This window comes from Eupeodes corollae, chromosome 2, assembly GCF_945859685.1.
Source record: "Eupeodes corollae chromosome 2, idEupCoro1.1, whole genome shotgun sequence".
In the NCBI taxonomy this organism is placed as follows: Eukaryota; Metazoa; Arthropoda; class Insecta; order Diptera; family Syrphidae; genus Eupeodes; species Eupeodes corollae.
This window is the reverse complement of record NC_079148.1, coordinates 96999576-97013954: the sequence shown is the minus strand read 5'-3', so window position 1 is coordinate 97013954 and position 14379 is coordinate 96999576. Positions and strand designations below refer to the sequence as shown.

Sequence of the window (14379 nt, the reverse complement as noted above, 5' to 3'; positions counted from 1 at the left end):
ACTAGCGCAAAGAGGATTATGCGGAAAAATTGTGTAACATTTATGACACTTGACATTGGAGATTCTTTCTTTTTTTCTCACATGTTTATGTATAGTATGACTATTCCATTTCATGTACAAAGCTTTAACTTCTGTAATCTCCACAACAATTTTCAGTACTCCCAGCTCCCAGCGCCGGCCGCCTGTCAACCATCAATGAACTAAAAATTCATTTTACATAAGAGTACTATAGTTTTTATATACAAAGTTAGGATAAAACTGCTCTTCACTCTAAGCTTTCTAAAATTGTTTTCGCCACTCCAAATTTTACAGATTTTTTTTAACGAGTTTTTAACAAGTTAACAAGTTTTTCTAATTTGAATGAACTAAAATTACACAAATCAATTTCATTACCTTGTGAAGAGTCAAGCCTCATAAATTTTTACTTACCATATTGAGGTCTGAATTTTTGATCTTTAATAACTTTAATAACAATTTTTGATTTTTTAACATTTTATTAAACTTTTTGGCTTTTATTGTCTTTTAAATTGGTATAAAAATATGTGATAGTCGATAACTTTGTACAAAAAACATTTTTTTCTTTTCATAAACAAATGTTACAGTTAGCAAACATCATCAATGGGTTCTTCATCTTCGAGACTTTGACATCCTTCCTGCATTATATCATCTGCAACATCCGCAAAGCCATCGACCCTGTAATGACAAAAAAAAGAAACAAAGAAGTTTTGCATATGTACATTATATTAATTCTAATGAAATTTTCACATGTAAATTAAAACACATAATGTCATTCTGACATAAGAGGTTTGGAAATGAAAAGAATATTTAGTCAGTTTTTATTTTGTATAACAATAATAATAGTATTTCCATGCCCCACAAAAATGCATTAAACAAACACTTACTTTTCAAACTCACAATGGGGCAAAAGACCCTCATCTTTTATATTACTGCTAAGGCGAAACAATGTGCAAAGTCTTAAGGATGCCAAAAACAATAATAATATTCCTGCTACATAACTTAACCATAAATTATTTGGCCACATAATTAATGCAGTTCCGAAGGCAATATAGAATGGAGATAATCTCCAACCTCCAGCTACTTTACAAACGCTCCAGCATTGCACGCAATCCGAATATCCACCATCACTGAAATAAATAATAACAAATAAGAAGTTTAGGCAAATGTAACATAAGTTTTAAACAAACATAAATATTATGTGTACTGCATAGTATTTCCCTTGCTAAATTCTAGAATTGAACTTAATTTAAAAAAAGGAAAATTTTAAAAACGTCTAGAATACTTCATAAGAATTCATTCCTTTTCTTGTTCTAAATGTCGAAGTGTTTTACTAAAATATTTGATAATATTGCTTAAAACCAAAATAGTCTTCTGATAAATTTTTGATAAAAATATCAGTTACGGACTTCGCAAAAATGTATCTGCAATTCTGTGTTTTTTCTGTCACCTTATGACTCATTATTTAAAGAAAATAAGAAACGGCCAATCTCTTTGGTTCTAAAAATTTGTTTGTAACTATGTATTATTCTAAGGGCTACAACAAATTTTGGGAGTTTTTTTTATGTAACCCGAATTGTTGAACGTATATTTGTAGGGATAAGTGCCTTGAAATATAAGTTTTTCAAGTCTGACTTTCAAAAAACAATCCTGTTTTAATTTCAACGTATAACCAAACGTTTTATAGACCTAAACAGCATAAAACATCTTTGAGTGTAAGTAGGTAGGTAGGTAGAAATGGCGATCTCAAGGCAACCTAGCCTGAGATCCAATTAGCGCTGTAGTACGCAGTTTTGATACCAAAAACTCGTTTGACCTTTGATTGAAAGGGATAGATTTATAGAGAAGCTTCATAGTGATTATGTTAGAGCCGTTTTGTCGCATTGAAAAAAAAGATTAGGTCTTGAAAGAATGCTTTTCGAAAGTATTTCATTCTAGTGTTTGCCAAAGCAGGACATTTGCAGAGGAAATGGATTATCGTTTCACTTTCTCTTTGGTCACTATAGCTACGGCAAAAGGTGTTGTAAGAGATACCCAACTTCTCTGCATGAACTCCTATAGGCCAATGTCTGGTACATACCGCAACAATCCTGGCTATGTCTTGTCTTGGCCTGCATAGAAGATCGTTTGTACGGGTTTTGTTATAGGTGGGCCATATCTTCCTAGATAATGCAGTTGGGTAAATTGCTCCACCTTAGGTTTGATTCAGTTTGGTAGATAGAAAAGATTTTACCCTTCATAGCACCAAGACGAATGTTAACCATTGCCTGGCTAGCTCGTCAGCCCGTTCATTTCCCACGATACCACTATGACCCGGAACCCAGAACAGGATGACACCGAGTTTAATATTCAGGCTCGCAAGCTCATCGCCGCATCGCGACATTGCTGGACCAATTAAGATGAGGATGTGGCCGTTATTAATGGCTTTGACAGCTGCCTGACTGTCTGTAAAGATAGCCGCATTTCGCTTTTGGTTTGGGTTTTGTTTAAGTATCTTACATGCCTCCCTTATTGCCAGCAGTTCAGCCTGAAAAACGCTAGCAAAGTCAGGGAGCCTAAAGGATTTGGGTACATTTAGAGACTCAGAAAAGATCCCAGAACCAACTCCGCACTCCATCTTTGAGCCGTCAGTAAAGATGGTTGTGTCGAAGCCTATCGACACGATGTCATTCTCCCAATCTTCTCTCGATGGGAAAATAACCTTAAAACCCTTACTAAGGTTAAAAGTAGGAGTGCAGTAGTCAGTGTCTACCGAGGTAATATCTGAGGGAATCAATTTCGTAGTGTTGGCCATAAGGTTTTGACAACCAGCTATTTGATTCCTTCAGCCTTATAGCGCTGCAGGAAACTCTATGTATTTAATAAAAAGGTCGATTGATAGAAGATCCAAAATAACATTTAAGGCGTCCGTTGGGCAAGTACGCATGGCCCCTGTGGTGCCCTCGCAAGCTGTTCTCTGAACCTTCTTTAGCGTATTAATATTATAGGCTTTGGTAAGAGCAGGCCACCACACAATCGAACCATATGTTAAGATTGGGCGTACTACTGTGTACGTCCATAAAATCATCTTCGACTGAAGTGTCCACTTTTTGCCTATAGTTTTGCTGCAGGCGTAGAAGGCAACACAGACCTTCTTAACCCGTACTTCAATATTTAGTTTAGTGTCGAGTATAACTCCCAAATATTTTGCACTGAAAGACAATGATAAGATTTGACCGTTGAGTCGAGGTAGCTTGAAGAGCGGTACTTTAGTTTTGGTGGTAAAGAGCAACAGTTCAGTTTTACTTTAGTTAACTTCTAGTCCACAGCTCGTGGCCCAGTTGCTAACTTTCTTCAAAGCTGACTCCGTGATTTCACTAATCACAGAGGTGTACTTTCCTGACACCAATAGCACCAAATCATCCGCGTAGGCTACTGCGTTCACTCGACATATCTCTAATTTAACAAGAATTGTATCCATGACCAGAAGCCATAGAAGAGGCGAATGAACACCACCCTGGGGTGTTCCCCTACTTACGTGTTTTGTTGCGATTGTATTACCTAGAGTGGCTCGAATCTTCCTACCACTGATCATTGAAATAATCCATTCTCGAATGAAGTCTTCTACACCTAACTTAACGAGCGATTCTTCTATGGATTCTGTAAGGACGTTGTTAAAAGCACCTTCTATGTCGAGGAAGGTGGCAAGAGTAAATTCTTTATAATGGATTGTTTGTTCTACAGTACGCACTACCTCATGGAGGGCAGTCTCCGTAGATCTGCCCTTAAGATAAGCACGCTGAGATCTTTCGAGAGGTCGTCCAACTAGGATTTCTCTAATATGGTAATCAAGAATGCGCTCCAAGGTTTTAAGCACAAAAGGTGTTAAGCTTATTGGTCTGAAATCCTTCACGGATACGTGACCTCGTCTACTCACTTTCGGGATAAAAGTAAAGAGCTTAGCTTTAGTGGGGATTTAACCAAACCGTGTGTGTTGCTAAAGATCAACAGAGAAATAAATTAGGCACTCCACAAATGGCATAGCATAGTTTTTAACATAAAAACCTGAATTTAAAGATTTTCAAGTTCAATTTCACAAGAACTCACGAAGGTTGATCACCTGCAACTCCGTGTTTTCTCTGATTGGATTTTTTTAAGATCCAGATTTACAATAAAACATCATCTTTGGTCATTTGGAGCACTTTCACTTCGCACTTCCTAACTTTATATAAACAAAGTAGAATGGTCGCGTTAGACCTTGGTAGGTTGTTGAAAACTGTTTATTCTCAACAAGTCACTGTTTAGTGCGGAGATCTTGAGATTCAACGCCTTTAATTTTTTTTCTTTTGGTACTCATGAAAAATAAGGTTTACGACACTGCTCCACAATCAATTCTAGTGACCTTAAAGTGACCTTTCATGAAGAATTCCATGAAAAGGCAATGGTACTGAAACCTTTGATGTGGTGATAAATTTGGCGTATTTGAAAACATTGGTCGACAGAGTTTTCTTACTGGCATTAAAATTGAACCTCTTCAATTAGTTTTGGCGGCCTTAATTCAAATCCGACTTCAGAATCAATGTACCACGTCAGGTTTTTGAGATATCACTTTTTAAAATGAAGTATCTTTTTCATTAAAATCCTTGATGGTCTTCCAAATCTATAATCTTTTTGTTTCATATTCAGTTGGAATATTTATATTAATTCATATGATATTCAAAAAAAAACCTCAGCATTTTGTTAGATTTGACCTGTCTTAAAAAAATCTAAAAGAAGCGCTAAGCTATTTTTGCTAAAATGGTTTTCAACAGAAAACGGTTTAAAAGTAAGTAAAGTTCTTGTAACGAATATGTTTCCTAAACAATTCTATTATTTAATGTTTTTTAAATATACTTAAAGATATACAAATATTGTTAAAAACGGATATTTTTAAAACTTTATATCAAATGGTTAAAATTAAAAATGAAGTCCAAAAGGTGTTTTCCAAAATGTTCGAAGTATCTTAAAACTTCATATAAATTCAAATAAAGACTCATAACTAATGTAACGAGTATCTACCAGGAAAGCATCTTAACACCTTAAAAGAACTCTTAAAAAATGCCTTAGGTAGGTTAATACTTTTGGGCTGATCAGTGTGGACTGGGTGTTAACCCACACAAACCCCGATTTAGTTCTATTTTCAAGGAAATACAAAATTCCATTTGTTAACCTTCCTAAATATATTAAAGGAATCCAATTAAAATTCTCAGACTAGGCTAAGTACCTGGGGACCTACTATGTAATTCGCTTCTACAATTAAATTGCTCGAATTCGAAAAATTGGTACTATGGATCTATTTGACTACTTTCGAATCAACGAGAATCAAATAGTTTTAGTAGTGCCAACTATAATCTTATGAACTTTCGAATAAACGAGGAACTCTACATCAAATGTGTTTGCGAGCGAGTTTTTTTGTCAAAGTGTAAGTAAAATGTAGAACATGAGTTCCATCTACCACCCAAATAATTATACCGGAAATTCTTGATTTTTGCCAAAAATAGCGTTTGGACTTTTGTTTCTCTTCCACATTCATTTCAAAACTCATCTTCAGAGGGCACATGACTCTTTCTATTGGTGTCAAAATTTCGACAAGTATTTTTGACATGGTTTGCTGTGCAATTCCAGCGGTCTTGTCACCAACGATTTGTTTTGGTAACCTCCTGTTGCCAAAGAATTTAATGCTTCTGATAACTTGATGATAATCGAAACAGCATTTTGTCTTCTGAGAGAAGTCATGTCGGATGATAAGGTGTTAAATAAGAACATAAATCCGTCTTTAGAAAGATGATAGCTCTTAATAAAACTAAAACTATATTTTTCATTAAGAATGCATTCAAATATTCTACCGTATATAAGGGGCAATTTTTCCAAAAGAAACACATAAAATTGAGAAAAATGCAATAAATCTTTATTTAAATCGATAATACGGTCCATATAATTTAATATTTGAAGATTATTTTATGCAAATGTTGAACTTGACTGCGCCTTTAATGGTAAAATCGCTTAGTCCAATTTTAGCATACTCTTTCCAATATTTCGGCCGGTTTCTCACGCAAAAATGCTTCAATGTTGTCTTTCAATGCGTCAATTGAAGCTTGCTTGTCTGTTTAGACATTAGCTTTAACATAGCCCCACAAATAGGCTTAAGGCGTTAAATCGCACGATCTGGTGGCCAATTGGCAGATCCCGAACGTGAAAGAAGCCTATTGTTTCGCGTGCTGTGTTGCATGTGGCACCGTATTGTTGAAACCATATGTCAAACAGCATCATACTGTGACTTTTTCTGGATGCATTGGTAGCTCTTGCAATGCTTCTGGCTGATATTCATTCCAAAACTGGAAATTCTGCTTATTTACGTATCCAATCAGCCAAACATTTTTCGGCAAAAAAGTGGATCTTCGGCCAACTTTCCAAGGGCCCATTCAGCAAAAAATTTACCTTGCCGTAGGTCGTTCGGCTTAAATTTTTGCACCAGCTGTATTTTAAAAGGCATTAAACTTAAATCCTTCCGCAAAATTTTGGTGCGAAATTTATCCACAATAGCCCCAATATACGCTTATTTTAGAGTTATCTCTTATTCTTCTATTATTTGCTCGTATCGATCTTCATTTCCTTGCAAATTTTACCGGTGTTCATTTTTGTAATAATTATTCTTGGCCAAAAATTTGATGTTTTATTTTTGTTTTGTTTTTAAAACTGTTAAACAACTCGATACTCGTTTGAAAGAACAAATTTTTTGAAAACAAGTTGGTATAACCGGCATAAGATTCTACTTTCATACGTAGTACAATTTGAAAATAGAATCCGAAATGAGTTTCAAGTAGAATCAAAAGTAGAATCGAGTTACATAGAAGGGCCCCTGCGTCTTATTTAAGATAAAAAAATAAATTGGAAACGCAACGTAAAGAGTCAAAAAAGCTACTGTAGTTCTTTTTTCTTGAAAAGAAAGCTATTGGTAATATATGGGGCTTATAACCCAGAATCACGCATTCGCTTTACACATCGGTAATTAGACAGTTTTAATGTACGGTGTGGCAGAATGGTTTACTGCTTTAGAGAAAGCTATAAACCGCGACAAATTATATAAAGTCCAACGTTCAGCTTGCCTATGTACGAGTATGTATAAGCGGATCACTTGGCACGACCCCATCTGCGGCACTGGACATCTTACTCTACTCTACCTAACACCTCTTGATATATTCATAGCAAACAAATAGCTGCAAGCTATGCTATTTGCCTCAAAGCTTCGTCGCAGTGGATTAACAACAAAATTGGCCACTTCGTAATTCTTAGTTATTTAGAATCAATTCCAAAGCACAGACACTTCCAACTGCAATTCGACAGAAACTTTCTTATTTTTTTACCCTCCAGATCTTTCTGGGAGGATAGTCAATCCATTTTTACACAGATGGTTCAAAGTGAAAAGAAGGGGTTGGTGGAGGTGTGTATTCTAAACGACTGAAATTAAGTCTCTCATTCCGCCTTCCCAATCATTGTAGCGTGTTCCAGGCGGAACTTTTGGCGATAAAGGAAGTATTGTCCTGGCTTAAGGAAAACATGATTCAACATCAGATATCCGTATCTTCTCAGATAGTCAGGCTGTTATCAAATCTCTGGACTCTGTCTCTACAAACTTTATAACAATCCATAACTGTCGATTAGCTCTAATGGAGATGGCACAACAGTTTAATATTCACCTTTGCTGGGTGCCGGGCCATATAGACATTCCAGGTAACTGTAAGTCAGATGAACTCCCCAGGAACTGTAGAGAACAACCCATTCTACCATGTTTGGCAAATGCTGGCATTGCTACTTGTAAACTATTGCTAATGCAAGACGCTGCGAGGAGGGCAGGCACCATGTGGAACAACATCTCCACGTGTCAGGTCACAAAAAACATCTGGGCAACACCAAATTTAAAGCGTTCAATGTGCTTGCTATCTCTAAGCAGATCGCATGTGAGCTCGATAATAGGTGTCATAACCGGACACTGTCTAAAGCACTATTCACATGAGCACGACCAACGAATGAACGAATATTCGTCGATTTTGACATTTCTTTCACATGAGAGTTTTTAATTCGTCGCTAATGAGCCACAGCCGAACACCATTCATCATCGAAACCAAAACAAGAATGATTTTTTTAGGTTAAGTACGCGCGATTATTTTATTCGTTGCGAGTGTGGATAATGTGAAACGCGAATAAAGTTTAACAGTTGGGATGAACTACAATTTTTTTCGCGACGAATAAATTTGTTTTCTTAAATTTATTAAGTTATGTAAGTAAAAGTATGCATCATATATCAAATAGAAACTATATTGATATCGTTTTGTTAAGAATTTGTGTGGAAATAATGTCTTCAAACGTACATTAACTCACATTTTGTAATTCGCTCATGTGAAAGCTGTTTAAGAGGAAAGCACGCCACGCGGCTAGGCGTATTCTCAAATGACTTTTGCAGAAGATGTATGGACGAGGAAGAGGAGGAAACAGTTCTTCACCTCCTCTGCCCTGCTCTAGCTCAAAAACGATCTAAAGGATCTAAATCATATCAGCATAATCAGCCTCTCACGTTTCGTAAGGGACTCACACTGGTTCCATTGATCTTAGGAGGAAGCCTCAAGATTCATGTGGTATCACAATGGGAAGTTAAACTGGCCTTAGTGTATCCGTTTTCATCATTGACAGCCACTTTAACCGAACCTTACCTCACTTTTAGATTTACCCCGTCAGACGCTCCCAAAGAGAGAGGAAACAACATTTCGAAAATGAGGCTATTGTAATTGTTACAGTAAACGGTTTCATTGATTGATTTGGAGATGCTTCACAAACAACAGAACCATCACTATATTGCAAGAACATTTTCCTAAACGTGTTATTTCTTGAAGAGGTGATCACAGAGGTGGCTACAAAATTCTTGTGATTTAACGCCTTTATAATTTTGTTCTTTTGGCCGTAGTGAAAAATAAGGTTTATGCCCATGCTCTACAATCGATTCTCAGGACTTTAAAGACTTAAGAACATACAGCTGTAAATGTTTGAATTGGTCATGGAGAATTTTATGAAAATTAAATGATACTGCAACCGTTTCCATGGTGACGAATTTGGTGAAAAGGTTTTACAAAAAATATATATATATAACACTGGTTGACAAGGTTTTCTTACTGACATTAAAATTTTACTTTTTTAATGGATTTTGCGGCATTAGTTCAAATACAACTTCAAAATTAATTTATCATGTCAGGTTTTTTAGATATCACTTTTATAATTCGAAAATAAAAAACATAAGTAAATATGGCTTTTCAAAGCTATATAAATCATGATTCCTTTAAATCCGTTATGGTTTTCCAAATCTATAATCTTTTCCTTTAATATTCAGTTGAAATATTTATAATTTTTTATATAATATTAAAAAAAACTTCAAAAGTTAAGATTTTAGCTCTCTTACAAAAATCTAAAAGAAACGCTTAATCATTTTTGCTAAAATTGTTTTCAACAGAAAAATACTAAAAATTAAGTCCAAAATGTATTTTTCTCCAAAACTTTCTCGAAAATTCATATGGACGCAAATAAAGAGTCATAACGAATGGGAATTTCCAGAAACTAGGTAAGATACTTAAATGCTTTAAATTTTATCTAAATGAGAAAGATTTGTAATTTTCAAAATCAACATATCATTCATTGTTAAGGCATATGTATTTTGAGTTTCAACTTAGGCTTAAACCGTTTTTGGTTGTTAAGCATTTTGAATTATTTTTACAAAAATAATATTTAGTAATTGATGACATAAATTTGTGTGTCTAATCATTCTTTTGTACAGTCTTTTTCGAAAAAAACTTCTTAGATTCGTCACAACACTGTTATGAAATTAAATAGAATAATATTATTTTTCATGAATATTAATTTCCAAATTGAGTCATCCAACCAATTTGCTGTAAAGACTGATCAAAGGCTAAAACATTAAAACGATAATGACCAATTTGGGAAGTTGAAAAAATAATTCAACTTTATAACTTCCCATTCCATCTGTCGATTTGCCTTGTTTAAAAGTTTGCAGGTTTTCGTGTTGGGTTAAAAAAGTTGTCAGTTTAATTATTCTTAAAAATTTTAAAATATCAAGAACCGAACATCAATTTTTACCAAATTCGCGAACTATACTTTGTAGATTTTATTTTTTTATAAAAAAAAACTACTGAATACCGAAAACAATATTTTTTGTGAAATAAAAAAGGTTGAGGACAATATTTTTATTAACTTCACATAAGGAGTTATTGTAATGGGTCCGATTTGTCAAATTGAAAATTTTGACATTTCTCGACGTTTCAAGGTCCCTAGAGTCGAAATAAAATATTTTTCGAAAGATGTCTGTGCGTCCATACGTTCGCGACGTTTTTTTCGTCATCCATAGCTCAAGAACCAAAAGAGATATCGATTTCAAATAAATGTTGTTATACAGATAATAAGGCAGAGAGATGCAGAAAGGGCTCTCAGGAAAATTTCGGTTTTTTTATAAATCAAAAAAACTGAAAACAAAAATTTTACACCTCCAAAATTTTACGACTAAAATATGATTTCATCTCCAAAGCAATTTTGTGCAGGAAAGAATAATATTTTTGACTTCTGATCAAATTTTGAGAAAAATAAAATTGGCAGTTTTTTTATAATAAATAAAAATCTAAAAAAAACATTACTCAAAGTTGGTAAAAATTGATTATCGATTCAAATACCTTTTCAAAAACTGGACATTTATTCTTCATACTTATTTTTTCTTATAAGAAAGATTGTTTTCAACATTCTGAAACATTTTGAGAAAAATCGAATAGGCAGTTCTTTTTACAAAAAATAAAAACCTAAAAAAAATTAATAAAAGTTGGTAAAAATTGATTTTCGACTCGAATATCTTTTCAAACTTTTGAGATATTGGCTTTAATTTACTTTCATCTTTCAAAAAATATTGTTGTCAACCTTCAGTTAAATTTTGAAAAAAATCGAATTGACAGTTTTTGTACAAAAAATTAAAAACGGAAAAAAAAAATTAACAAAAGTTAGTAAAATATGAATTTCGACTCAAATATCTTTTCAAAAGTTTGAGATAATAGCTTCTAACTAATTTTTACTTATAAGAAATATTGTTTTCAACATTCAAACAAATTTTGAGAAAAATCGAATTGACAGTTTTTGTACAAAAAATTAAAAACCTAAAAAATATGTATAAAAGTTGGTAAAAATTGATTTTCGACTCAAATATCTTTTCAAAAATTGAAGATATTGGCTTTAATGTATTTTATCTTTCAAAAACTATTATTGTTAACATTCAGTAATATTTTGAGAAAAATGGAATTGACAGTTTTTGTACAAAAAATTAAAAACCTAAAAAAAAATTAACAAAAGTTGGTAAAAATTGATTTTCGACTCAAATATCTTTTCAAAAATTTGAAATATTGGCTTCAAACTATTTTATTTTACATACAAATCCAACAGTCCGTATTTTTATAAAAATAAAATCTACAAAAAATAGTACGCAAATTTGGTAAAAATTGGTACGAGTACATATAGACAAACTTTTAAGCAAGACAAATCGACAGAGGGGATGGGATATTATCAGTGTGGGTCGCATCCCAGCCTCTTTACTGAAAAGCTATTTGAGTCGAAAATAGATTTTTACCAAATTGTTTTTTTTTTAAGTTTTTATTTTTGTTTAAACTATCAATTAGTTTTTTTTAAATATTTTAATCAATGTTAACAACAATATTTTTCAAAAGATAAAAGTAGTTTAAGTTTTAGTTCTCCCAGTTTTGAAAAGATATTTCAATATTTGAGTCGAAAATCAATTTTTAAAAATGTTTATTCATTTTTTTAAGTTTTTATTTTTTTGATAAAAACTGTCAATTTGAATTTTCTAAAATTTTTCAGAATGTTGAAAACAATATTTTTTATAAGATAAAATAAGTTTGAATCTCAAGTTTTTGAAAAGATATTTGAGTCGAAATTAAATTTTTACCAACTTGGAGTAATGTTTTTTTAGGTTTTTATTTTTTTATAAACAAAACCGTCAATTTGGTTTTTCTCAAAATTTTACCAGATGTTAAAAACCATTTTTTTTTTCGTTGCTAAATTATTTTTTATTCGTATAATTTTTTTCGATTTATAAAAAAAACGTAAATTGATTTTTTTTTCCAAAAATATATTGGTTTGGTATCACGTTACAATATATAATACAAAATTTAATTCAAGACTCTAGCGTCATTGGTTATTTATGATTAACCAAAATTGTCACCTTTTTTTCAAACTGCTATGGTAAAAACCACCCACGCAATTTACTTGAGAGCCCTTTCTGCATCTTTCTGCATTATTTTCTGTATAACAACATTTTTTGAAGTCGAAATCTCTTCTGGTTCTTGAGCTATGGACGATGAAAACAAACGTCGCGAAAGTACGGACGTACAACCTCACGTACAGACGCACGCACAGACATCTCTTTAAATGTCTTTTATTTAGACTCTAAGGACCTTGAAACGTCGAGAAATATCAACATTTTCAATTTGACAAATTGAACCCATTACAATAACTTCCTATGGGAAGTTAAAAAACACACTTTTGAAAAGCTTACATAAATTCAATTTAATTTGGTCTGACTAGTAGTATGCATTGTTTTGATTTTTTTTTAAACTAAAACACATATTGAATCATCCCGTTTCCGGTGTTTGATTAAATATCCAGTTCAATCAAACAGTCACACAATTATGATCTTTAAATATAGAATTTTCTATTTACTTGATCCCAGCAAACAGCATCAATCGGGTCAATAGATGTCCCTATTCAATTTGTGCAGTACATATTTTCTGATGTGGGTCATTTGTAACAATGGGCTTGTCGTCAGTCATCCGCCCTACGTGCTTTATTACCTTTTCTATGCTACTGAATTTTGAACTATTCAAACCTTAAAAAACAACCTTCCTAAAAGCAAAATGCTACTTTGTATACATATGTTCTGTAAATATGTATTTTTCATTGAAATTCTGTATCCCCTTTTTAAGGACAGTTTGAAAACGATTTTGATGGCAGTTCAAAGTGTATGACTTCATTAAGACTTTATGATTTCCACGACCTCATGACGTCCATAAAAATACGATATTTGCACATTTAAATATAACAATGTTTATTTATATCAAGTTCTCAGGACTGTACCTACTTTGTAGAAAACAAAAAAGGTATTTCAATACGATATTTGCTTACAAAATCTACTTAATGATTAAGTCATTATTATCATTTGTTTAAGCATCAAAAGAAATACTGTATTTACATCAACAATCAAAATTAACAAATCCAAAACAAGAGATTTAACTATGGCGCCTTGTCTTTTGCTTTTACTTTGTTTACCTTCAAATAATTAGCAAGAACAGATTTCTTTCCTTATTCTTTTCTTCTTTAACACTTTGACAACAACTATAATGTTAAATTAATTATTAAATTCCTGCTTCATAAAACTCTTAACGCTTTTTGTCTCTCTTAACTTAAACCTTGCGCCTTAAGCACTCTTCAATAAAACTTAAACTTAAAATCCATTAAAAATCCTTTGTTTCAGAATTTCAAACACCTTAGTAGCTACCAGGTATAGCTACTGAGCTACTGCAAAGTCTTTATGGGACAATTTATTTTCATTAAGGAAACTTCTTTAACTTGCAAACTACAAAAGTAGTTATATATCTACTATACTAGCTAGGTATACATCAACCTCTTCTTAATGTCTCCTCAGGTGACACGCTGTGGCCTTTGCCTTTCAACTTAGGTGAATATCAAAGATAATTTGTTTTAAACATCTTTGTTTTATGCGAAACAAAATATGGGTATATTTATGTATATATATTTACCTTGCAAATAGTAGCTGCAGGAAAAGTGTTATAACCCACTTTATTTCAAAGAAGAGAACCAAAAACGATCCTAATCTGAAAAATCCAACAAATTACAAAACATCAATTATTAAGTCCGTACAATATGATGGTTATTTTAGTGTACGTATATTTTGTATTGAGTACTCACATTATAAAGATGCCAGACGTATGACCATGTACGAAAACGTCCACTCCAACTCCACAAATTACTGAAAATATATCAAAATACAAAGACATCGTATAAGACAAGAAAGAAATTACAATTTTTCTTGGATAACTTATCACAGGGCTTATTTTGTATTGATGAAGGATCATGGTTACCATCTACATATTATTAAATGGAAAATAAAAATAACGTTTATGGCGCAAAACTTTAAACGATTTAGTAAAATGTTAAATAGCTTTTTAGCTATTTACTAAGCTTGAAAAAGATGATTTACCTTATTTTAAACGA

General features: G+C 32.7%; 1 protein-coding gene across 1 annotated transcript in view; it reads right to left on the bottom strand.

Moving 5' to 3' along the window:
- Nucleotides 1-474: 474 nt before the first annotated feature.
- Nucleotides 475-14379, bottom strand: part of LOC129948375 (uncharacterized) — a 66325-nt gene continuing 52420 nt past the window's right edge. The window contains exons 2-5 of the mRNA XM_056059350.1: nt 14074-14134; nt 13905-13979; nt 903-1145; nt 475-693 (exon numbers count right to left, since the gene is read on the bottom strand). Of these exons, the coding sequence (XP_055915325.1) occupies nt 603-693; nt 903-1145; nt 13905-13979; nt 14074-14134 (470 nt within the window). The 3' untranslated portion in view covers nt 475-602. The remainder of the gene's footprint in view (nt 694-902; nt 1146-13904; nt 13980-14073; nt 14135-14379) is intronic.